General features: G+C 26.8%; 1 protein-coding gene and 1 non-coding gene across 5 annotated transcripts; one reads left to right on the forward strand and one right to left on the reverse strand.

Annotated features, from left to right (window-relative positions):
• The first annotated feature begins 532 nt into the window (after positions 1 to 532).
• Vha100-2 (V-type ATPase subunit a family protein Vha100-2) lies at positions 533 to 25,107 on the forward strand. 4 transcript variants are annotated; one of them, XM_015320932.2, is made up of 14 exons: positions 533 to 823; positions 17,406 to 17,548; positions 17,793 to 17,972; positions 18,876 to 19,004; positions 19,099 to 19,217; positions 19,863 to 19,989; positions 20,266 to 20,442; positions 20,642 to 20,854; positions 21,186 to 21,399; positions 21,714 to 22,137; positions 22,253 to 22,380; positions 22,476 to 22,714; positions 22,807 to 23,186; positions 23,602 to 25,107. In XM_015320932.2, exons 2-14 carry the CDS (start codon positions 17,432 to 17,434, stop codon positions 23,696 to 23,698), a joined length of 2,544 nt encoding a protein of 847 aa, XP_015176418.1. In that variant the 5' UTR covers positions 533 to 823; positions 17,406 to 17,431; the 3' UTR covers positions 23,699 to 25,107. The 4 variants fall into 4 exon arrangements, with proteins under 4 accessions (XP_015176418.1, XP_015176421.1, XP_015176420.1 ...); XM_015320935.2 differs by having other exon boundaries at positions 535 to 823; positions 19,135 to 19,217; XM_015320934.2 differs by lacking the exon at positions 533 to 823 and adding an exon at positions 4,638 to 4,680.
• LOC149033760 (U4atac minor spliceosomal RNA) lies at positions 10,701 to 10,831 on the reverse strand. The gene has a single exon (XR_016176035.1). It is a non-coding gene; the product is annotated as a U4atac minor spliceosomal RNA (small nuclear RNA).
• Positions 25,108 to 25,641: the final 534 nt, after the last annotated feature.

Genomic DNA, 25,641 nt, shown 5'->3' on the forward strand with positions numbered 1-25,641 from the left:
CGTCCAGAAATTTCCACCTATATATATATATATATATATATATATATATATATATATATATATATAAAATAAGTAAACGAAAAAGGCGCGAGTAATTTGAAATGAAGTTGAGTAAAGGTGGGGGAAAAGATTGTAAGGAGTGGGAGGAAAGGTAGAAAATGGTGGTGGTGGGAGTGGGGGAGTAGGGAAAGATCGAGTGATCGATGTTTATGCAGGGAAAATACGATTATATAAATCGTAAGAGATTTGGCAAGCATTAATTCGTATATTCAAAGAGAAAAAACATATAGAAGTTAAGATGGATGTAGGAATAATAAAATAATAAAAAGCTTTTTAGAAGGAAGGAAGGAAGGAAGGAAGAGTGGGAAGAAGGGAAGGGAAGAGACTCGTCGTCAGTCAAGGTAATAGAAGATAATAATCGGTTAAATTATTCGTCAAGACGATGGGGGGTATTATGTATCCCACATCCAGTTGTCATCGTGTTTACATTTACGATTGGCGCGTGTGAAACGTATTTTCTTAGTGGTGAGATGGTGGTAGTGGTGGGGGTAGGATTTTGCGCGGCCGTTGGTCAGTTCACGACGATCCGTCGAACTGTTGACATCGATTAGTGCGTTGGTTAATCCTCCTATCGTTATTATTGTTATATTTAAAGATACTCCGAGCGCGGGAAAAACGTGGCCGCGAACAAAAAACGAGGTGTAATCTATCGTGAGTTAAAACGTGTAAAATAAATAATACGAGTTTTTAAGTGTATACGTATTTTGTTTTTTTTTTTTGCAAATGCATCTTCAACATTATTGGATATTATCGGGAGGAACGAGTAAGTAGTTTTCTCTTTTATTCTTTCTTCTCTTTTCCTTTCTCTTTATCTCTTTCTCTCTCTCTCTCTCTCTTTCTTTCATTCATTCATTCTATCTATTTATCTCTATTTCTATTATTCTTTTTTTTCTATGTGATTATAATAGTTATACGGTAATATATTACTAATGTATATTAGAAGAATGGTTTTGTTTTAATTCAATCGAGTTTATTTTATTTGAAAAAAAAGAAAAATATATATATATATATTTAAAACAATTTATATTCGTTAATTGAATTTATCGCGATTTATTTTCCCTTTTTTTTTTCGAAAGTTAATCAAAGATTTATTACCGTTAGAAATATCTATCGCGAAGAATTGTGGCGACGCTATGCGGAAGTAATCGGAAACTTTTTTTAAATAATGAAAAAGAAACAAAAAATGAAGAAAATGGAAGAAACGAATCAATAAACAAGTAATAAGAATAAACGATAAAAGATACTAACAAAACAAATTTTCGGTTATTATAATTATTCTCGATATATTTGTAAAAGTATTTGTAAAAGTTGTTTCTATAGAATAATTTCAAAGTTTTGCAAAGAGTTCATGACCGGTCGTTCGTCTTTAGCAGTAGAAGAATTCCTACATCGATATCATTTTAATATACGCGCACGCGTTTGAGGATTCAGGTTTGGTTGGTTTGAAGGAACGGTCAGAACCGGGTTGATCTCGTTATCTTTCCTATGATGCGTAAACGATGCGTATTTGTAAGTATACTTAACCATAAGTTGATGATGATAACCTCTCAAGCAAAGACCCGGTATACATATATATATATATATATATATATATATATATATATATATATATATAGTGTGATACTATTTATAGTCTCGTATTCAAATATTTATTATAACTTGTACTAAACTTTTTGCATCGATTATAATGTCAAAATATTTGAATGTGAATTATTTGAAATTCTTAAACGAACAAAACGGCGGAATCCTACAATTGTTTTTTCTTTTTTTAAAACGACCTTCGTGATTGGTTGCATACAACGAACATTTAAAATGCATTGTACTAAACATTTTAAATTTATTTAAATTTTATTTGTTACCATTACATTTGCGCAAGTGTATCGCGTAGTAGGTGCGCGCGCATGCACGCGTATTTTGGCGAACCGTTTTATTTTATTTTATTTTTTTTTTTAATATGTTTTAATAACAATATACAATTTGTATATAAGGTTTTGTAGCAGACTTTACGAAATTGATTTGATTTGATTCTTTAATTTCTTTTTTTTTTATTACTACATTTGCTCAGGTGTGTCGCGTAGTAGGTGAGTGTGCGCGTGCGCGTGCGCGCGTATTTTGGCGAACAATGTAGTCTCTTTCGGTTTGGCCCGGAACATCATCCGCCTATCGGAATGGTGTCAGGCGTCGAATGTAAATAGCCCATATGAAACGTAAGAATAGAAAGAGAGACACCGTTGGTAGCCGAATTTGTGGTTACTTTTACAACACACTTATTTTGTAATCGAACTAAAAAAGAGTACATTCTATTATCATACTTTCGGTTTCAATTTTGATTTTGTCTTTTTTTTTTTTTTCTATTAGAATAATATCTAATAATATTGTTATTACAGATACAACATATAATATAAATGTATACATGTGTTTGTTAGATTATAATATGTATTTGTGTAACAATAATATAATAAGATAATTAAAGTATCTATTTTTTATAGGTGTGTTTGTTATTAGGTGTACAACTTTGTTTCCGCTATTTTCCTACAGATGGCTTAATAAAAATAAAAATGGCGGAAAGTTTTACATTTAATAGATCAAAATATATATCGATTGTAACAATAATATATATTATATATATTTAATAATAAAATAACATGTTGTACACCTAATAACTTTGTTTTCGTTATTTTCCTGCAGATGGCTTATAAAAAATAAATGGCGGAAACAAAGTAATATACTTTTTAATAGATCAAAATAGTATCAGTGTAACAAATATTTAGTATTTTATTAGTATTTTAATGTAATTAGTATTTTATTGCTAAATTAGTATTTTATTATTATAATAAAATAAATTATTATTTTATTGTTTATTATTTTTAATAATTTGACAATACTTTTGATGAATTATCTTTTTTTTTTTTTTTTTTTTTGTAAATTCAAATTTAATGAGTAGGAAATTTATATTATGTTTTTATATAGTTTTACATATTCATTTATATATATATATATATATATATATATATATATATATATATTATATTGTTCGTTAGTTAAATATCTCGTTCATAGATATAAATAAAATAACCTGGGCACATCGATTTTTTTTGTTCAGAGCAAAGAAAGAATAGAAAGAGAGAGAGAGAGAGAGAGAGAGAGAAAGAGAAGAATACATACACGGAAGGTTGTGACCAACGTGAGAATTGAAATCAATAGTATTTATCGTGCTGGAGTATCAGACGTGTATTTTTTTTACGACGTTTTGGTACCGTCCTTGTAATATGCTATTTTTTTTTTTTTTTTCATTCCTTTTTTATCGGAATTCATTCTATAGATATATCACGTTTGCAAAAACGATAACGATATTTTTTTTCAAAATGGCATCAGGCACCTGACACGAACGCAACGTAACATTCATTTCTTCTTTTATTATCGTTAACCGTGAAATAAATATTTCATTATTCTCATTAGGAGGGGGGGGGGGGAAACATTTTTTTCATTTTTAAAAAAATTTTTTTTTATTTAAATACTTCGAATAACTTTAATTATTTGAAATAATAAAAGTTTTCATTTTATGGCACACGTATGATAATACAAATTGGTTATTTTTTTTTGTTTGTGTTTGTTTTTTCATCGTCAAGAAATTCGGCAGTTATCCAAAAGATGGTGGACCAAAGTCATTGAAAATAATGCACTACTATTTCGTAAAATAATCTATATATATATATATGTATACTAGGGGTGCAATCAGTCCGATACACACGTCTTAAGTCAACGAATTACCTTATATCGCCATCTGTTAGAATCTTATCGAACTAACAGAGATAATCATGACTCTTTGTCAATAAACAAATAATTCGCGATTAATAAAATATTATTGCGATTATAAGTTGAGATATAAACTATTCTATCTTTCAAGTTGGATGAAACTGCACACAGTGTGCAAAATTTGATTAAAATCGGTTCAGTAGTTTAGGTGTCCATTGCGGACAAACAACGTGACACATAATTTATATATATATATATATATTAAGATATTAAATTATATTTATATAATTATTATAATATTATTATTAATATTTTAAAATTAATTTATAAATTTTTAAAATTTAATATATATATATATATATATATATATATATATATATATAATATTTAAACTAATAATTGTATATAACACTTAAAATAATTTTATCAAACATTTCAATTTATTTTAACAACACATTTGACTCACTTATTTAACCACCACCAACATCATAATAATAACATTCTTAATATTATCGTTTATTTCTCACCTCGTAAATAAATCTATGTTTTTATTATCTAACCTTCTTCTATTATCATTTCTGACACATGTTTATTTCTTTTTTCTTTTCTTTTTTTTTTTGAAGTATTTATACCTTTTTACTATTTGTCATGAGGTCCATGGAATAAAAGAATAAAGTTGTATATGATGGAGGAAGGGAGGTGAGATGGATTTAACCAATTGTAAAATGGTTAGTACGATCACGAATACGATTATGTAATGACGGTATTAGAATAACGTTTTAACTTGACGTTTATTATACTAGCTTGTAGCATTTTATCAAACACGTTCTCCTTACACTGATGCCAATCTGTCCAATCGAATACGTGAGTCAAGTTTATTTCAACTTATGAACTATGATCAAAAGCTTACAACACTTTGAATATATTATATATATAAGATATTTTTAATAGATAAATTCTTAAGTGTATTATGTGAAGATGTAATATCCGTTTTAATTAGATCTTTGAAATTAGATTAAGGATAAGGATAATGATTAATTCCTTGAAATGAATTATAATTATTATTATAATTATTATTATTATTATTATTATTATATATAAAAAGAAAGATAAATTATTCTTAATAATCTTTTTGTTATCATGTAAAAGTATATGTATTGTTTATTTTTTAAGTGTTAAAAATTATCATACAAACTTGATATCATATAATATTCGTATTACGTTTGTTATATTAGATAATCATCTTATAGTAAAACAATCTTTGAAATATCTTCATTTAATTGATAGTCACGTTTGAAATAATAACAATAAAATAAGATTGATTTGATATATGTCAACTTATTGTATTATTATTATTATTATTTTCTATTGTTTTTTTTTCTTTTTTTTTTTTTAGTTTACTTTACAATAATCATATTTAAAAAAAAAATTCGTATTATTTATTATAATATATTTTATTTTTTCTTCTTATATTACTTAATAACAATTTAACTCGAGATAACTTTGATACTTTTATGTAACGTTGGAAGATCACTTGTAGTGTTACTTCTTGTTTTATTTCACATTTGAAACTTTCACATTTCGTTTTAATATTGCAACACATACAACAGAATCCATTAACAAAAATATTCTAACATTTGTATTAAATCTAATATAGTAATGGTATTAGTATGTTTTTAGAATTTTCAAAGTATCATGTTGAATTAGAATTAAAGAAAGAACAGTTCTATAGATGTATAACTATAGTTAGAGTGCAAGAAGTATAGGATGAGTTTACACGGTAACGGTTTTAGGACTCGCCCACACGGATATACGCCTCGTCTTTTTTTTTTTTTTTTTTTTTTTTTTTAAAAGATTTTCCTGTATCGAATGACGTCACGCTCTGATAACGGTTAACTTACTCAACATACACACATATATATATATATATATATGTAACTTTAACACGTTGAATGTTTTGTCAGTCATCAGTGACTGACACTGAACTCCACATTCAGGCCATGTCAGGCATTTGTGACTGACAACGAAGTTCCCCGTCAGGCCACGTCAGACACTTGTGACTGACAACGAAGTTCCCCGTCAGGCCACGTCAGACTCATGTGACTGACCTCAAGTTATGGTTATATGCTGCTTCCACACAGGGGATTGGTCCCGTCACCATCGTTTACGGGATTTACACTCTTATTCGTCCAATTAATTATTATTATCAATTGCTATTAGAAACTCGAAAGTTCATTGCCGCAAATACCAAATCCCGGCCAGTGTTCTCGTCCCTGAGCACGACCCCGTTCATTCGCGGTCCTCGTAGCCCACTTCTTTAAGATCCCCAAACAATATTGTCCTCCCATCTACGTCTCGGTTTACCCAATGGTCTTTTCCCGTTCGGTATACCGATCAGTATTTTATACACCGTTCGATCCATCCCCCCATGCACGTCCACGTCATCTGCCCCATCTTAATCGGCGTGATTTTACGACGTTAATGGTGTCCGGTTTTGTTGTACGCTCGGTGTACTTCTACGTTATGGGGTTGTCTCCATTACGTCCGTTTCCTCCTCATCGCGTTTTGCACCGAACATCTTACGAAAACAACTTTATTTTCTCAAACCCTAAATTTCTTTTGATCCCGTAACGTAAGTGACACCACGTTTCGTTACCATAAAGGACCTACCGGTAGGATGATTGTCCTGTATATCCTGATTTTCAAGCAACCACCAGCTGACATTGTCTAAATTGATTCTTTTCTTGAGTTCTTCGTTTATTTCGGTTTTTTTTTTTTTACAGTTCATTTCAAACAAAATTAGGAGATCGTTTGATGTCGGTGGTGTCACGTGTCGTATTAGGAGATACTAAAAAGTAATGTTCGTTGTATTTTTGTTACCATTCATTTCAAACTTAACTCAAATTGACAAATGATAAATTATTTTGACATAACAACCAAAAGTACGTTACTTCGAGAAAGATACTAAAAGAAATAATTAATGATCTAGGAATTTTCTTATTTCTTAGAACAATTTCAAAAGTTCATCCTACGTTTTTGACTAACACGTTGAACGCCACGCCAATTTTTAAGGATGTCTTCGTCAGGCCACGCAAGTCGTATAGATATATATCATGTTATACGTTGTCAGTCATATGTGACTGACATGGCCTCAACGGAAAGTCTAGTGTCAGTCATAGGCGACTGACGTGGCCTCAACGGAAAGTCTAGTGTCAGTCATTAGTGACTGACGTGGCCTCAACGGGAAGTCTAGTGTCAGTCATAAGTGACTGACATGGCCTCAACGGTAAGTCTAGTGTCAGTCATCTATGACTGACGTGGCGCTCAACGTTTTAACAATAAATTGAAACTTTATATTAATTTTAAATAAAAAAAAATGAAGACTTTAACACTGTAGAAGATTTAGTATTCACAGCAATAAATTTTTTAGCTCCTAATGCCCATTAACAATAATAATAATAATAATAATAATAATTTAAAAAAATGAATGAAATTTTTGTGGTTTATTCTGATATCTGAAATACAAATATTTGAAATTGATTATTGATACTATGTATACATGTATGTATATATGTATATGTATATGTATGTGTGTGTGTTACGAAGTAAGAGTAAAAGTTCGATATTTCCCCCACCTTTGATCACTTCGTGAGAAAATGAGAAAGAAAATGTGAAAGAGAAATAAAGAAAGACATCATTGACTTCTTCCTTTCTTTCTTCTTACGGTCGTTGACATTTCTAAACTCGTGAAGAAGAAGAAGAAGAAGAAGAAGCAGAAGAAGCAGAAGAAGAAAAAGAAGAAAAAGAAGAAGAAGCTTCTCTTTCTACACGTTACATTCCATTAAGTCAGTAAACAGACTGTAGTTTATTTGAACACGCGGTGTAACTCACTTCATAAGCCAAAATTGATGAGAACATAAATCACCTTCTGGGTTTTGAAAAAAAAAAAAAAAAGATTAGAAAAAAAAATGATTCGTTCTTTTATGTCTTCTTCCTTTTTTTTTTTTTAAATACAGTCTGTTGTACAGTCTGCGGTTTCTTCTTTTTATTTTTTTTTTTGTCAGCATCGTCATCATTATCATCTTTTTTTTTTTTTTTATATTAGTATTTAAAATATCGTTTTTTTTTTTTTTGTTATACCAGAAGTGGTCTGATATTTTCAAAGTTCCGTGTTTATTTTCATGGGTTTTTTTTTTCTTTCTGTTTTTAAAAAACATAACACACGAAATTTATTTTTACTTTCGCCCGAGGAAGTTTTTCTACGGTAAGAAAATTATTTTCATAAATCATTCTCACCCGAGTGTTTAGTATGATATATATATATGTATGTATGTGTTATCTCGTTTAACTAAAGATAATAATAATAATAATAATAATAATAATATTCGTTATAGATAGGAAAAAAACAGTGAGATAGAAAAATGAAGAGATTTTTGTTAACAATTTTTTAACTTCAAGGTACCACGATAAAGAATTATTTTAATTTAAAAACAAAAAAAAAAAACAAAAAATAATTATGCACACACAAATGTACGTGTGTATAATTGTGTACGCATATTTTGTATAATCAAAAACATATATTTTTAATTTTGTATTTTGTATTTTGTGATATACAATCATCCAAAATTTTGAGAAAAGAATTATTTTAATTTCTTAAAAAAAAAAAATAAAAAATAAAAAATTATGCATACAAGTTGTATGCACATTATTTGCAATATTTACAAGTACAATATTTTTGAAGGTTGGAAACATTTAGTAATTTTAGAAATAAAACAAAAAAAAAAATCTTATATTTTGATTCGATTGAAGAGCATTTTGTATTTGAAGACCTAATTTTGTTTGAAAAGTGTCGACGATTTCTACTCAAATGATTGTAAAGGATATTTCGCGGTTTCCTTTGTCGTAGTTGTGTAGATTTAACTATACGTTAGGTTATTAAGGTTATTCATTCGTTGATTGAGATCCAAGGTTTCAACTACTTAGCCATTTTGTCACGAGTATTCAACGTAGGTCGTTTTGCCAGAGTGTTCTATCTAACTTGTTCAATATGGGCATCATAACCCATGAAAGATGATCTCTACTCAAGAACTCAAGAATGTTTCATTGAAACTATGAAAATTGTGTCACACTATTTGTATTTAAGTATGATCATAATATTTATGTAATATATAATATTTCAACAAATTTTATTTTGATAAAAACAATAATTAAAATAAGGTAATATTAATAATAATAATAATAATAATAATATAATATTTGTAAGAATATTTAAAAAAATAATGATAATGATGATGATGATGATGATGATGATGATGATGATGATGACGAATCAAATAAACTCGAGTTAAATTAGGTGGTTTTCACGAAGATACTTCAATTTATTCTAGCTAAGTTATTTTCACACGATAATAATAGACTTGACCGTATTTTTAATGTCATTTGAAATATATTTTATATGAAAAATGTAAATTCAGTTTTTATTATGATAATTTTAATATTGTCTACAATTATTTTATTTCTTTTCGTTATTTTATATATAATTTATTATTATTATTATTATTTATAAATTAATTATTATTGTTATTTATAATATTATATTTATATTATATATATTTATAATTATATTATTATTATAATAGATGTATATCGTATAATTTGCTTCCGCCATTTTTTCTATAAGCCATCTGCAGGAAAATAGTGGAAACAAAGTTGTACACATAATATAATTTAAAAATTATATTATATAATATTATTAATATCATATATTTATATTAACTATTATTATTATTTATAATAAATTGTATATATTAAATATTATATTTATATTATATATATATATTTATAATTATATTATTATTATAATAGGTGTATATCGTATAATTTGCTTCCGCCATTTTTTCTATAAGCCATCTGTAGGAAAATAGTGGAAACAAAGCTATATACCTAATATAATTTAAAAATATTACATTATATAATATTATTAAAATTAAATATATACAATTTAATATATAATAATATATAATTAATTTTACATATAATATATAAAATAAAATAAAAAAATTAATAATAATAAATTATATAATATTACAAAATTATTCTATTCAAATTTTATCGTACAAATATTTCAACTATTTAAAATACAGTAAAGTTATATATGTGTTGTGTGTTGCATCTTTGAACTTTAGTTTCATATACATACATACATACATACATACACACAACATGCATATATATCTACTAGACGAATAATAATAATAATCACGTGATCACGTTTATTTAAATGTAGAAGCCCTGGGTGTGGGACAACACTAAAAACCACAAACCAGATAGTAGTAGTAACTATTACCTATTGGTGGCCCACATTCGGGGCTTGCATGTAACTATTCTTTACGTGCGTTTAAAATTTAACACACGTTGCACAATCTGCGCTTATTGTGCAAACCCCGGCGACACATTCACTCTAAGCAAAACACCTGTTTAACAAAACACAACATACATATTACATGAAAATCATTAATTAAATAATTATACTGCGTGTTGTGTCCAATATCCCCTAAGAGACCTTCTAATATAGTTGAGAGAAGAAGGAAAGTTCAATATAAAATAAATCATTGAATATTAATTCAAGAGGAATTTTGTTTCGTCATCAGTAACATTGAAACACGAATTCATAATACTTCATTTATTCTGTTTTGAATGAGCGCCATTTTATTATAGTATATAATACTTGTTTTTGTTATACAGTAATAAAACTGTCTTTTGATTTCTAAGAAGACTATTTTCAAATTCCACGTTTCTTTGTTTGTTAAAATGGTAAATTTTGATATTTTTAATTTTATGTCTAGTTACTATGATAATTTATAGCCTCTTATAAGGTAAAGAGGCTTTCCAAAAATTGCATCTCACATTTGTTTTTAAAAAATGAGGATGCGGGTTTAATTTTGTAATGGGTTTTAGCAACAGCACCCTCACTAGACGATCATGGAATACTTTGCTCCCCAAAGACAAGGATAAAAATGAAATCATCCTCGAATGAGTAGATGTAGTAATCGAAATGAGCATTCACTTGCGGGAAAGCAACTGCCATCTTGTGATACTTTTGAATACTCGTTGGAAATATTTGGCGGGAAATACGATTTAAGTATCGTTGTTATTTGTATGAATTTATTTCAAATGCAAATGAAGTTGGATTTTTGAAAGTTTTATTGGTATTTAGAAATGAGTGTTTTCTGTTTTTTTTTCTTATTTTTTTTTTTTTTTTTTTTTCAATTAAATCGAATGGTGATAGGTGTTTCGTAAAATGCGCCGGTATTATTACGCAGGTAAAAACATATGTCGTCTCTCTTTTCTCGTTGCATTATGAATTTGGGTCACGAGATAGGCCTCTTTGTATATTTACTTTTTTTATTATCTCTGACATAAATTTATTTCATTATGTTTTCTAATATTTCTCTATCTCTTCTTCTTTGATAAATATATGTATGCATTATATTTTTTAAAAAATGTATAAAAGTGATACCACGAGAAATAAGGTTAGAAACGAACGTAATAAAATTTACAAAAAATGTTTTACAAGATAATAAAATATTATATTGAACCATTTTTATTAGAAAATCAAATATAACTGTATATATATATATTTAAATCACAATTTTGATTTATTTGATTGGTATAATGAAAAAAAAAATATTCATTTAAAGTGCAACCAAAAGAAAAAAAATGGCGCGCAGAGCATAAAGATAACCGCGTACTCTCGTCGTCGTTAACTAGTTGTTTTTTTTTTCTTCTTCTTCTTATCTCTAAATAAGTTATATAGGTGTTATGTTATTGTTACAAGTAGAATTGATAAAAGAAATATTAAAGAATGAATATATTTTCATTTGTGATTGTAAAAAAATCTTATCTTTGAATTACACGTATATAATGGAAACAACTTTTTAACGATATTGTACATATATTAGGATGATCATATTTGATAGAAAAAAAAGAAAAAAAATTAAAAATCGATCAGCTGACTGTAATTGTAATTAAAAAAAAAAAAAAAAAATCAATAAAATCAATTGCATTACTATATATATATATATATATATATATATATATATATATATTTAAAAAAAAAGGATTAAAATCGTCAAAAATAAATTATTAAAAAATAAATTTTAAATAATCACTTGACCTTCACCCATTGTCATAATTATATAGTCACACACACACACACACGTTAAATAAATTATTAACAAAAATGTATATATTTTTTAAATTTCTCATTTGATTGAATCCATTAATTCGTTATCAGTCCCTCTCTCTCTCTCTCTTTCTATATATATATATATGTATATATGTATATACATAACCTATATAATTTATAGGTGATAAGTATGTGTATGAATGTATGAGTGTACAAACACCTAACTTAAAGCTATCATTTGAATAATTTCTTTCTTATTATTTTTTTTATTGATTTATACGATTAAATATTCCAATCTTCTAAATAAGCGTATGTGTGTATGTGTGTGTAGTGTTGTGTTGAGTGAAAAGTAAAGATCGATAATCGCATATCGAAAAGAGAAAACAACTTATTAGAAAAGGCGGTGGCTATATGGAAGTTCATCACGAGGTTTCTCTCTTTCTCTCTCTCTCTCTCTCTCTCTCTCTTTTTCTCTTTTTCTCTTTGTGTCCACACCCCAACCCTTCTTCTACATCTCCCTACTCCACCCTTTTTATTCCACCTCACTTCACTTCACTTTACCATCACTACCACTACCACTATCACCATTACCACTACTACTCTTTTCTATCTCTTTGATGTTAGAGGAGGAGGAGGAGGGGGTGGGGGAGGTAGAGGTAGGGGCAGGGTGAGGGGTAGGGGGGGAAGGGGGTAGGAAAAGGTGGGATTTATTCAAGCGTATGGTTGAATCTAGTCAAATCACTCGTCATCGTGTTCGGTGTTGCACCTGTCGTGATCAGTACGAAAACATTTGAAATACGCGTTCGTTATTTTTCGTCGTTTAATTATTAGCGTATTTGTAACTTCGTTAATGTTCGTGTTTCTTCGTTGACTTCCGTTGGTGTTACCATACAATTGTCTTTTGTATTTATCTGTCATTCTCTATCGAAAGGTTTGTTAAATAATTATATTTAATTATTAATAGAAATTAAATATAGGTTATGTCTTGTTGTTGTTGTTGTTGTTGTTGAGAGTTTTGTATATTATTTATATAAATTATTGTTTTATTTTATTATTTTGTAGTGGGAATGATTTGACTCGTTTCTAATATTCAAAATGATATACCGGGATTGTTTTTGCGCATGCGCCAAATATTCTTCCTTATATATATATATATATATATATATATATATATATATACGTACGTTAATATGTTAATTTATAAGTACAATAAGAGAATAATAAATTATTATAATGATTAATCCAGTCTCACGTGTTTCTATTAAATAATTATCTTTTTATTAGTCTGTACCATTGTTGTTTTGTTATGACATTGAATATTATGATTATTAATTTTTTTCTTTTCTTTTAATTAAATTCTAAAAGTTGTTGTTTTTCCTATCTTCGTTATATTTGTTTCTTTTTTGTACAGAAATTATTTATTACGATGTATATATATATATATATATATATATGAATGATATTAATAATCACGTGATCGCAGATGAAAAAAAAAAACGAATGAAAAACAATGGAAAATAAAAAAGTAATAATTACGATTTTAATAATCACGTGATCGTGATCACGTGATGATAATTGATCATCTATAGGAAAAAAAAATAAAAAGAAATAATTATAAACGTAGAAACGGAATTTGTTATTTTTGTGTTGTTTTTATTTCAAAAATAATTTCTCAATTAATCAATTGATCAACGTTGTTAATGGTACTTATTTCTTAATCGCCATTTCCTTTCTTAGATAAATTATCATAGTTTTGTCGATCGAACAATTAACCAACCAATCAGCGTAATCAACCAAATAATATTCAAACGATACAAAAAAAAATAAAAAAATATGATAATGAGTATTTATTATATATTTTTTAATTATTATTATTATTATTATTATTATTATAATAATATATTTTCAATGATATTTCGATATTTCAAATTTATATTAATGATATAGATAATTAACTAATAATTAATCAAACGAGAAACTATTTACGAAAATATTTTTATTAATTATTATAATATTTTTATAATATAATAAATAATAAAAAATAAATATTGTTATTATTATAAAATATATTAGAAATATTTATTTTTAAATTAATTAATAAATGAAATTAAATTAAATTAATAATTTATATTATTTAATTTTATATTTGATATTTTAATTATTACGAATTTTATTAATTTTTAATTAAATTAATTTAAATTAATAAATTTATTTTTTAAATATATTAAATATTTATATTTATTATTATAATTATAATTAATAATAATACTAATAATAATAATAATAAAATAATATTATGCAACAATTAAGAAATAAATTTTGTTGTTTAATTAGATTTCCTTTCGTGGAAAATTATTCTTATTATTATTTTGATTAAAAAGTGAGGGGGTAATAAAAATATGATATCAAAAAAAAAAAAAAAAAGAAATGAAAGATAAACGAGATATTTATTACAATCATTCTTTTATTCTCATTGACTTATCTTTTGTATTGTCAAGTGGCACAGATTACAATCTGGAATTTCGATCAATTATTTGTTTAATAAAGTTTACACGTTAATAATAATAAAAATAATAATAATAATAATAAAAATAAAAATTATAGAAAAATATTAATTAAATAAATGTCTTTTATAAAATTCATTGGAATTATTCATTTTTTTCAGAATAAATTTAAATAAAAAAAAAAAAAAATAAAAAAACACCAAATGAGGTTAGGACGAAATAAACAATTTTTTTTTAATATTTAATATTTAATAATAATAATAATATTGACATTAATAATAAAACAAAAAATGAGGATCTCTTCTATGTGTTAGTAAAACGTGTACTTTGAAATGAAATGAAATGAAATTAAGTTAATTAGATTCATTTATTTTTATTAAAGTCCCCACCGTATTCTCACGCAACGTTTGTTTTATTTTCTTCTTCGTTTCTTTTTAGGAGGGTTTTTTTTTTTGTTTTATTTTCTTTTTTGTTCAAGCACACGCGTGGTGTTAGCTGCACCCATTATCATTTTAACAGGTAATGGTAAAAATCTCCTATCATAGGATAAATCGATGATCCAAGGACCCTCATACGTTGTCGTCCTTAACAGGAGTGTCATATAACAATTTGTTATTCAAAGTTAACTCACAGAACACGCGAATTGGATTTCACTATCATTTCGTTTTATTTTTTCTTCTTTTTCTTTTTTTTTTTTTTATGAAGAGAATTCATTATATTTAATATTTACCTTATAATCTAATCGATAATTATCGATTTTTGTATTTTTTGTATTTTTTGTACTTTTTTTTCTTTCTATTTTTCGTTAGTAAGCAATCATTGATTGAATCACGAATAGATTGGGATCATTCAGGTGTTAATTATCGCGACTATGTTAGATAAGTTGTACGTTTGATTGTAGTTCGATAAATAAAAAATATATATATTATATATTATATAATACTTTATATTATATATTATACTATATTTATTAGTATATATATATATTATTTATATTTATATTATACTATACTATACTATATTTACTATACTATATTATACTATATTTATATTATGTTATATTTTATAATATATAATATAATATATCTTAATATATATAAATTACGTCACGTCACGTTGTTTGTCCGCAATGGACTCCTAAATTACTGAACCAATTTTAATAAAATTTAGCCCACTGTGTGCAGTTTCATCCAACTTAAAAGATAGGATATCTTAATATATATAAATTACGTGTCACGTTGTTTGTCCGCAATGGACTCCTAAACTACTGAACCGATTTTAATCAAATTTAGCACACTGTGTGCAGTTTCATCCAACTTGAAAGATAGAATAGTTTATATCTCCATTTATAATCGCAATATTATTTTATTAATCGCGAATTATTTGTTTATATATATATATTTTTAATTGAAAAAAAGAAATTGTTGTTGTATTAAGTTATTAATTATAAATTGTCTGATTACTTGGATTATTTTCATCTCGAAATCAGACATTTCATATTTAATGACCTAAAATTTATTTTATTAAAATATAAAACACTATGCTATATAATACAATTTTGTGTTTTACAATTAATGATAAGATACCAAAAAGAAGATACCTTGTTTTTTACACTATTACGATGTTTCAACAAGCAAATGAAATTTTAATGTCGGTTTTATTCGCAGATGTAATCGGTGTTCATAAGACCTCATTCAAATATTGATACCGAGATAAGGTTCACAAATCAAACACGATTTTCACCTTGATCGCGTTTTAAGAAATAAAATGATTTCTTTTTGGGGGAATTTTTCTTTTTTTTTTTTTTTTTATAATACATAAATCTTCTTCTTCTTTTTCTTCTTCTTTTTCTCATTACAATGTTACTTTATTAACTTTTTAAATTTTTATTTTTATCTTTATTTATATATTGTTTATAATTCAACAAAATCAAATATACAATATGAAATTTATTCAATGATTAGAACAAACAAGGGATAAACTTTTTCTCGATGTATCAACAAAGTGTAGAAAATAAAAATGAAGAAAAAACTGTAAAAAAAAAGTGATGAGAGATAAAATTAAATGAAAAAAAAAAAAATAATAATAAATAAATAAAAACAAACATAAGAAATTATACTTTTCTGTGAAAACACGTTAAAGTTATTTCAAGTTATGGTTATGACGTTTCATATATACATGAAAAACAAGACGACGAGTTTTAATAATCAAACATGCAAAGGAAAAATTTCAAGATGTCAGTAAGATAAGACCTTTGTAATTGACTTTATTCACATTTACGTAAGTGGATATGTCGTATGAAATAAACATATGTTTATATTTATATTTCTATCACGATTTTTCTCCTACAAATTAATTTGATTCTTCTTTTTTCTTTTTATACAAACTATGATTACTGAAATAAAAAAGTGTTTATATACTTTTGAAACTATTAAATGGACGTTGATTTGATTCATTTTTGTACAACTATGATCACTGAAATCAAAAAGTGATACAAAAATGTATGTATACTTTTGAAACTATTAAATGGATGTTCATTTGATTCATTTTTGTACAACTATGATCACTGAAATCAAAAAGTGATACAAAAGTATGTGTATACTTTTGAAACTATTAAATGGACGTTGATTTGATTCATTTTTGTACAACTATGATCATTGAAATACTAAATAAATTTAATTTTTATTGAATTTTAGTAAAAAATTGGAATTTAATAATAAAAAATAATATTTCAATAATATTTATTATATAATATTATATATATATATATATTATTTAAATAATAATATAATATTATGATAAAAAAAAAATAAAGAATATATTGTTCCAAAATTAGAATACAACAAAATTCCTTTTCTTTTTTTTTTTCAATTTAAAATTGTAAATTTTTGTTACAGGGTAAAAATAATAAAACGCCTTCAAAATGGGGGCAATGTTCAGAAGTGAAGAAATGGCCCTTTGCCAGTTGTTCATCCAACCAGAAACTGCTTATCTTTCCGTTTCTGAACTTGGAGAAACTGGCACGGTTCAATTTCGTGACGTAAGTTCCATCGAATCCTTTTTTTCAATTTAATTTTCATTATCAATCAAATTTAAACCTTGGGACAACCCAATAAGACTTTTGTGAACCCAATTAAGCTACCAGACTATAATCATAAGTTAAAGTTTCACTTGAAACTAAGTTGGTTTCTCAAAAATAACTTTATTGGGGTTAAGCTAATGGGATTTAATTTGATCATCAAATGTTTATTCATCGAGAACAATAATTCTAAACGTTTTCTTAGCTGAACGGGGATCAGAATTATTTTCAACGAAAATTCGTTAACGAAGTACGACGATGCGACGAATTAGAAAGGAAATTACGATACATCGAAGCGGAAGTTAGAAAGGACGACGTACCAATACCCGATAATATGTCACAATTACCAAGGGCACCTAATCCACGTGCTATCATAGATCTCGAGGTTAGAAATTTGTCATCTTTTTTTTATTCCTTATTATCTTTATATTATATGCCCATAATTATGAAAGTGATTTCAGTCAAAATATCAAAAGATAACCAAACAAATTGAGTTTATATCAAATTATATTTCACATAACACAGACGTTTATTTTCATATTAAACAAATTCAGTAGAGTTTTGAGAATATTTTTCAAAATTATTTAATCGTCAGATAATGTTTTTTATTTCAATATTATATAAATAAGTCATTTCTAACGTTCATTCTAACGTTCAACGACTTTAGTGGTATCAAAGTAATACTACGCAGGTCAATTTTTGTAATATTTGTATCAAAAAACCCAATTGAATTTTTTTAATTTTTTTTTTTTTATATTATTGTCGATAGAATAAAGTTTGTTGATTAACAAGATTAATTAAAATTATTGATTAAAACTAAAAACTCGTTAATAAAATTAATTTATTTTAATTTAAAGGTTAGAAAGTGACATTAACAAATATTGGGATCTCTGGCAGGGGCGTGGCGTAGCAATTCGACCTATTTAATGTAATTTTGAATTTAGCCACTAGATAGCGTATTCAAGTTTTAAAGATCCCAATAATTCTTTAACCTATTTGAATGCTATAATATAATAATAATAATAATTTATTTGAAATAATAATATATATAATTATTATTTATATTGTTAAATGCATTTTAGTAAAATTTATAATAACAATAAAGTATTTCATTTTGTATGAAGTATTTTTAGTAAAAATTTATTTAGCAACGAAAAGGTTTAAATATTTTCAAAACAAGAGATAATATGACTTAAAATTATTTTCATAATTAATGGGCAGATATTTGAGATGATAAATAATAAAATAAAAAAATAATTGTTATGTATAACAATTGTTATTTTAAAAGGCCCATCTCGAGAAAACGGAGAACGACATACTAGAGCTGAGCCACAACGCGGTCAATTTGAAAAGCACCTATCTAGAACTGACGGAATTATGGCACGTCCTAGAGAAGACGCAAGTATTCTTCACGGAGGTACCTACCTAAAAGTAGTTGAGCAGCTATTATCCTCTCACATAGCGCGCGCCGTCCTCCTTCGTGTAATCTCGATGTTACCGTTTTGTCGAAGAATCAAGAGTCGTTTCTTCTTCTTCTATATCAACAGGAAGAGGCCAACGACTCGATCACTAGGGCTCTGATTAACGAGGAAGCACAGAATCCGAGTGCTTCGAGTCGAGGTAGACTCGAGTAAGTTTAACCATCATTTATTTATTAATTAATTTCATTAATTTTATTAACAATCACAATACTTTATACAGTTTCAAAATTCAAATGTAAATACAATCAAAATGGGGGTGCATTTTTGATTAGGTTTGTCAACTGATATTTGATTATATTTACATTAAATTTCGTTTAATATTGAATAGGGGTTAATATACTCCTTCCTATTGATTTATATAATTAATTTTATTAACAACACAATACTTTATGCAGTTTCAAAATTCAAATGTAAATACAATCAAAATGGGGGTGTATTTTTGATTAAGTTTGTCAACTGATATTTGATTATATTTACATTAAATTTCGTTAAATATTTTGTAATCATTTTAATTACATCCCTATTATTGATTTGTATAATTAAACTTTACAAACAACACAATACTTTATGCAGTTTCAAAATTCAAATGTAAATACAATCAAAATGGGGGTGTATTTTTGATTAGGTTTGTCACCTGACATTTGATTATATTTATGTTAAATTTCGTTTATTATTTTGTAATGATTTTAACACTAGATATACCACCATTTTTAGTATACCTATTTCTACTACACTAGTCAAAATGTGTATAATATATTATTGATTTATATAATTATTAATATTATTTTGTATAGATTCGTTGCCGGAGTTATTAATCGTGAACGAGTACCAACCTTTGAGAGAATGCTATGGAGAATATCACGTGGAAATGTATTCCTTCGTCAAGCAGAACTCGAAAAACCATTGGAGGATCCAGCTACCGTTAGTGTCATGCGTCCATTTTGTTTTTGTTTTTATGTTTAATATTAAATACAAAAATTAGAACAAAAGTTCGTCAATTTTCTAAATTAATATTTTAATAATATTTTCATTAAATATATTCAATAAATTGCATTTAATCCAAAACACAGTGTCACAAAATTACGAACATTTGTTTCACTCAAAATACAAATTGCATCTTTCCAACTTATATCTATTTGCAATCTCCATTGCAAGCTATTCATTGTGTTTAAATTATTTCTTAAAATTGTATTTTAGGGCAACAAAATTTATAAAACAGCATTCGTCGCCTTTTTCCAAGGTGAACAATTGAAGAGCCGTATTAAAAAAGTTTGCACCGGATTTCACGCTTCCCTTTATCCTTGTCCAAGTAGTCACGCAGAACGTCAGGAAATGGTTAAAGATGTACAAATACGATTAGAGGATTTAAACTTGGTGAGAATTTAATGAACAATATCAAGAATTATTTCTAATAATTATTAATTAAGAATATTATACATATATATATATATATATATATATATATATATATATATATATATATATATATATATATATATATATATATATAGATATAATTCGTTTGTGTTCCTTTGCATGTTTTTTCTCTGCCCATCTGTCGATTTATTTGTAGGTGTTAAATCAAACACAAGATCATCGTCAACGTGTATTACATAGCGTGGCTAAAGAATTATTCAATTGGAGTATCATGGTTCGTAAAATGAAAGCTATTTATCACACGATGAATCTATTCAACATGGACGTTTCGAAGAAATGTTTGATTGGGGAGTGTTGGGTACCAGTTGCAGATTTAGGACTTGTACAGGCTTGTTTAACGGAAGGTTCTGTAAGTTATCCTTTAATCTAAATCTTGAAAGAAAAAAAAAACAAAAATTGAATTTTGTAAGTTTACTAAATGAAAATATACAAAATCAATTTTTCTTTCAATGAAGTACAAGATGGTCCATGGTATTTAAGTATTTAATTTACATTCATCTTGTTTGTTGTTATTGTTGTTGCATATTCTTCGAATATTTCAAGAGATTTATTATCATAGTCAATGAAAATGAAAAGTATATAGAAGAAGAAGAAGAAGAAGTTATTAACATTTTATGTGGACCATCTTCATTTTTACAGTCAACCAATTTTAGTACATAAATGTTATCTTCTTCTGTTAGAAACTTTGTGGTAGTACAATACCATCTTTTCTCAATATAATTCAAACGAGTGAAGATCCACCAACCTTCAATAGGACAAATAAATTTACTAAAGGATTTCAAACGTTGATTGATGCTTATGGTATAGCTTCATATCGTGAAGCTAATCCTGCACTTTACACCATTGTTACTTTTCCTTTTCTATTCGGTGTTATGTTTGGGGATGCTGGTCACGGTTAGTATCAATTATTATTTTAAAAATAAATAAATAATAATGTAGATTGTTAAGTACAACTTTAAATATGAATTTACAATCTGAATTTTTCTTTTCAAGGCTAATTTTCTATAGTTGTCAAAAATTAGAAATGAATTAATATTGAAATATGTATCGGTGTTTTCAAAAATTCATATTTACAAGTATACTTGTTATTTTGTATCCTAATTTATTTGTTTTTAGTATCCTAACCTCTAAAATTTGACAAAATTAAATCTATAATAATAATAATAATAATTAATAATTATTAAATTTATTTGTATTTATGTCACCAGGTATAATATTGACAATATTTGCCGCCATTATGATATTACGTGAAAAGAAGATAATGGAACAAAAATTGGAAAATGAAATTGCAAGTATATTTTTCGGTGGTCGTTACATTATATTACTGATGGGTATATTTTCAATTTATACTGGTATCATTTATAACGATGTATTTGCAAAATCGTTAAATATCTTTGGATCCAGTTGGAAAATTCATTACAATTTTACGGATGTACAAAATCATCATGCTTTAACCTTGGATCCAGCAACTAATGCTTATGAACAATCACCTTATCCACTTGGGGTTGATCCTGTTTGGTCACTTGCCGAAAATAAAATACTCTTTCTTAATTCATTCAAAATGAAATTGTCCATAATATTTGGCGTCGTTCATATGATATTTGGCGTTTGTATGAGCGTCGTTAATATTATGTAAGTATTTAAATAACATTTTTTTTTTTTTTTTTTTTTTTAATAAAAATTACATTTTTAAATTAATTAATACAATCATTGTTTTTTTCTTTTTTTTTTTTTTTATTAATTGTAGACACTTTAAAAAATATTCGAGTTTGTTCTTCGAATTTTTACCACAATTAATTTTCCTACTGGTATTATTTTTCTACATGGCAGTTTTGATGTTCATTAAATGGATTTTATACGATGCTACCTCACCAGGTATATATATCATATTATTATTATTATTTAATAATTTGTACATTGTCAATTTGTTTGATTAACATTTTTTTTTTTTGAAATATTTTTCATGTCAGCATTAAGATTTAAACCGGGTTGTGCACCATCCGTATTAAATACCTTTATTAATATGATGTTATTTCAACATAGTAAAGTGGAAGAAGGTTGTTACGAATTTATGTTCGAAGGTCAAGCGACAATGCAAACGTGTTTTGTATTAATTGCACTTTTATGTATTCCAACGATGTTACTTGGTAAACCGCTTTACACGCAATTTTGTTTGAAACCAAAATTAAAACAAGTTGGTAAAGTTTTAGTAAGTATTTTTTAAATATTGTTAAACACACACACACACATATCTACAGATAGCTAAGAAAATTAATCAAATAAAAATAAATTGTATTACAGAAAAATGGTAATGCATCACAAGATATAGAATTACAAAATACACCATCAAGAAGTCAAACTGTTAGTGTACAACAAGATCATGATAGTGATTTTGGTGAAATGATGATTTATCAAGCCATACATACGATAGAATACGTTTTATCAACAGTTTCACATACTGCATCGTATTTACGTCTTTGGGCTTTGTCATTAGCTCATTCTCAATTATCTGAAGTTCTTTGGAACAGGGTTTTACGAATGGGATTAGGTGCTTTAGAAGGTGGATACGTTTACAGCATTATTTTGTTCTTTATTTTTGCCGGTTGGGCATTTTTTACTATTGCCATTCTCGTATTAATGGAAGGATTATCAGCCTTTCTTCACACTCTTCGGTTACATTGGTAAATCTTCATTTATCTTTATTTAATAATTATATGAATATAAATATTAGCTGGAGCAGAAAGTAATGTCGCATTTTAAACCTCAAAATTCAAACAAGTTTTTATTATTAATTAATAATTCAGTTAATTAATCATATTATCAACAATCTTTTTTTATTTGGTATTGGGATCTCTGGAAGGGGCGTGGCGTAGCAATTCGACCTATCTACTGTAATTTTGAATTTAGCCACCAGATAGCGTATTTAAGTGTTAGAGATCCCAATACAAATGTTTAATATCATCAATCGTTTTTTTTTTTTATTTCAAATATTAGAAATAATTTGACATGCGTAGTAACGACGCCATTAATTTTCGATTCGTCTAATATTATTTGTGTATAAAATATAATTTTTTTTTTTATTTCTTGTTTTTACAGGATGGAATTTATGAGTAAATTTTATAAAGGAGAGGGACACATTTTTCAGCCATTTTATTTCAAAAATATATTGGATGCTGAAGATGCCGAAGATTAAAAAAATTGTTTATAAATATATATATATATAATAGATCAATTATATAAAGCAATAATATAATTTTTATCGAAATATTTCGCTTTCTATATCAAAGATTTTTTCTATATCTTACATAATGAAATAATATTTCAAATTATTATTATTATTATTAATATTATTATTATTATTATTATTATTAATATTATTATTATTATGTAAAGGAAACAAAAGACAGGGTTTTTTTCCAAACTTCCATAACGTGTGCCTTTGGTCAAAATTTTAATATACAATAATTAAATTAATATAAATTGCAATATATTATATAATATACAATTGTCAGAGTAAAAAAAAACACACACACACACACGTACAAAATAATTGAATATTTCTATATGGTGTCAAAAAAAAAATTAGGCAGAGTTGTTGGATTTAATTCAATTTTTTTCTTTTTTTTGTAAAAAAAGAAAATACGATCGATGTGTTATGTTTTAACTTTTGTCACTGTCATTTTAAATATTTCCTTGTTATATAATTATAATTATAATTATTATTATTATTATTATTAACACGTTCACGCCGGCGCGTACCACCGGTGGCCCGCACTAAACTGTCTCATCGGGCGGCTTGTACCACCGGTGGCCCGCACTTGACTGTCTCATCGGGCGGCTTGTACCACCGGTGGCCCGCACTTGACTGTCCCATCGGGCGGCGCGTACCACCGGTGGTCCACCTTGGTCCAAGTTTGAACAAGCAAAAATCACGCGCCGCCAGATGAAGCGCATCTTAGATTCGAGTGCCGCCCCACAGCGCAGACACTGAAAATCGACGCCGGCGTCAACGTGTTAATGTTATTTTCTCTTCCAATTTCTTTATTTCAATATAAACTTGAGCTTTATCGTTTATTCTTTTCTTCTGTAATTTTATTAACAGTTCAATTTTGAAAAGTGTTCAAATGAGAAAGAAGAAGAAGAAGAAGAAGAAGAAAATGTAACAAAATTTTTGCGTGTAATGTTAAAATTCATTCCATTAGTTACAATCTGCCATTATCCCGATGTGTTTATAGTTTTAAATAATAATAATTCTATATACATATATATATATATAGTATACATAAATACATAATATACATACGAGAGTTAACACGTACGAGCGTCACCACGCGAATTTTTAAGGGAAATTCTCGTCAGGCCACGGTATACTTTGTATTGAAAGAAAATAGACGACACGTGTCAGTCACATATGACTGACGTGGCCTGAATGTAAAGTCTAGTGTCAATCATCGATGACTGACGTGGCCTAAACGTAAAGTCTAATGTCATTCATCGATGACTGACATGGCGGCGGTCAACGTGTTAATGGCAACGATTGTATTTCATGCACGCCGCTTTAATTTTAATTAACAAGACAAAAAAAAGAAGAAGAAGAAGAAGTTAATGATAATTAAATGTCGAGAGTATAAAATATAACATTCTGTATTAAAATAAAGTACAAATTCTTTATAGTGAACAGTCAAGAGTATTCATGTGTTAATAAAAATAAATACTAAAACAAAACAAAACAAAACAAAACAAAAAAATATGCTAGTTATATAGGAAATATATCAAAATGATTATGAATATTTTAATATTACGAGAATGTAAACTATTTAGAAACAAAATAAATAGAAAGATGATAGAAAAGTGTGATGTGAAATATATATTATACTAGGGATGCCTCGCCACGCGTTGCTGTAGCTCACAATCAATCCGATACACACGTCTTTAAGTCAACGAATTAGATTATACCGCCATCTGTTAGAATCTTATCGAACTAACAGAGATAATCATGACTCTTTGTTAATAAACAAATAATTTGATTATAAATTGAGATATAAACTATCCTATCTTTCAAGTTGGATGAAATTGCACACAGTGTGCTAAATTTGATTAAAATTGGTTCAGTAGTTTAGGAGTCCATTGCGGACA

Source organism: Polistes dominula, unplaced genomic scaffold (genome assembly GCF_049000335.1).
Source record: "Polistes dominula isolate Pdom_NZ unplaced genomic scaffold, Pdom_raw_medaka contig_29, whole genome shotgun sequence".
NCBI classification, from domain to species: Eukaryota; Metazoa; Arthropoda; class Insecta; order Hymenoptera; family Vespidae; genus Polistes; species Polistes dominula.

Excerpts from the sequence above, each read along its gene's own strand:
- Vha100-2 (XM_015320932.2), top strand. The coding sequence starts at position 17,432 with ATGGGGGCAATGTTCAGAAGTGAAGAAATGGCCCTTTGCCAGTTGTTC. Across the intron at positions 17,549-17,792 it reads GCACGGTTCAATTTCGTGAC|CTGAACGGGGATCAGAATTA; the intron begins GTAAGTTCCATC and ends ACGTTTTCTTAG. Across the intron at positions 20,443-20,641 it reads GATTAGAGGATTTAAACTTG|GTGTTAAATCAAACACAAGA; the intron begins GTGAGAATTTAA and ends ATTTATTTGTAG.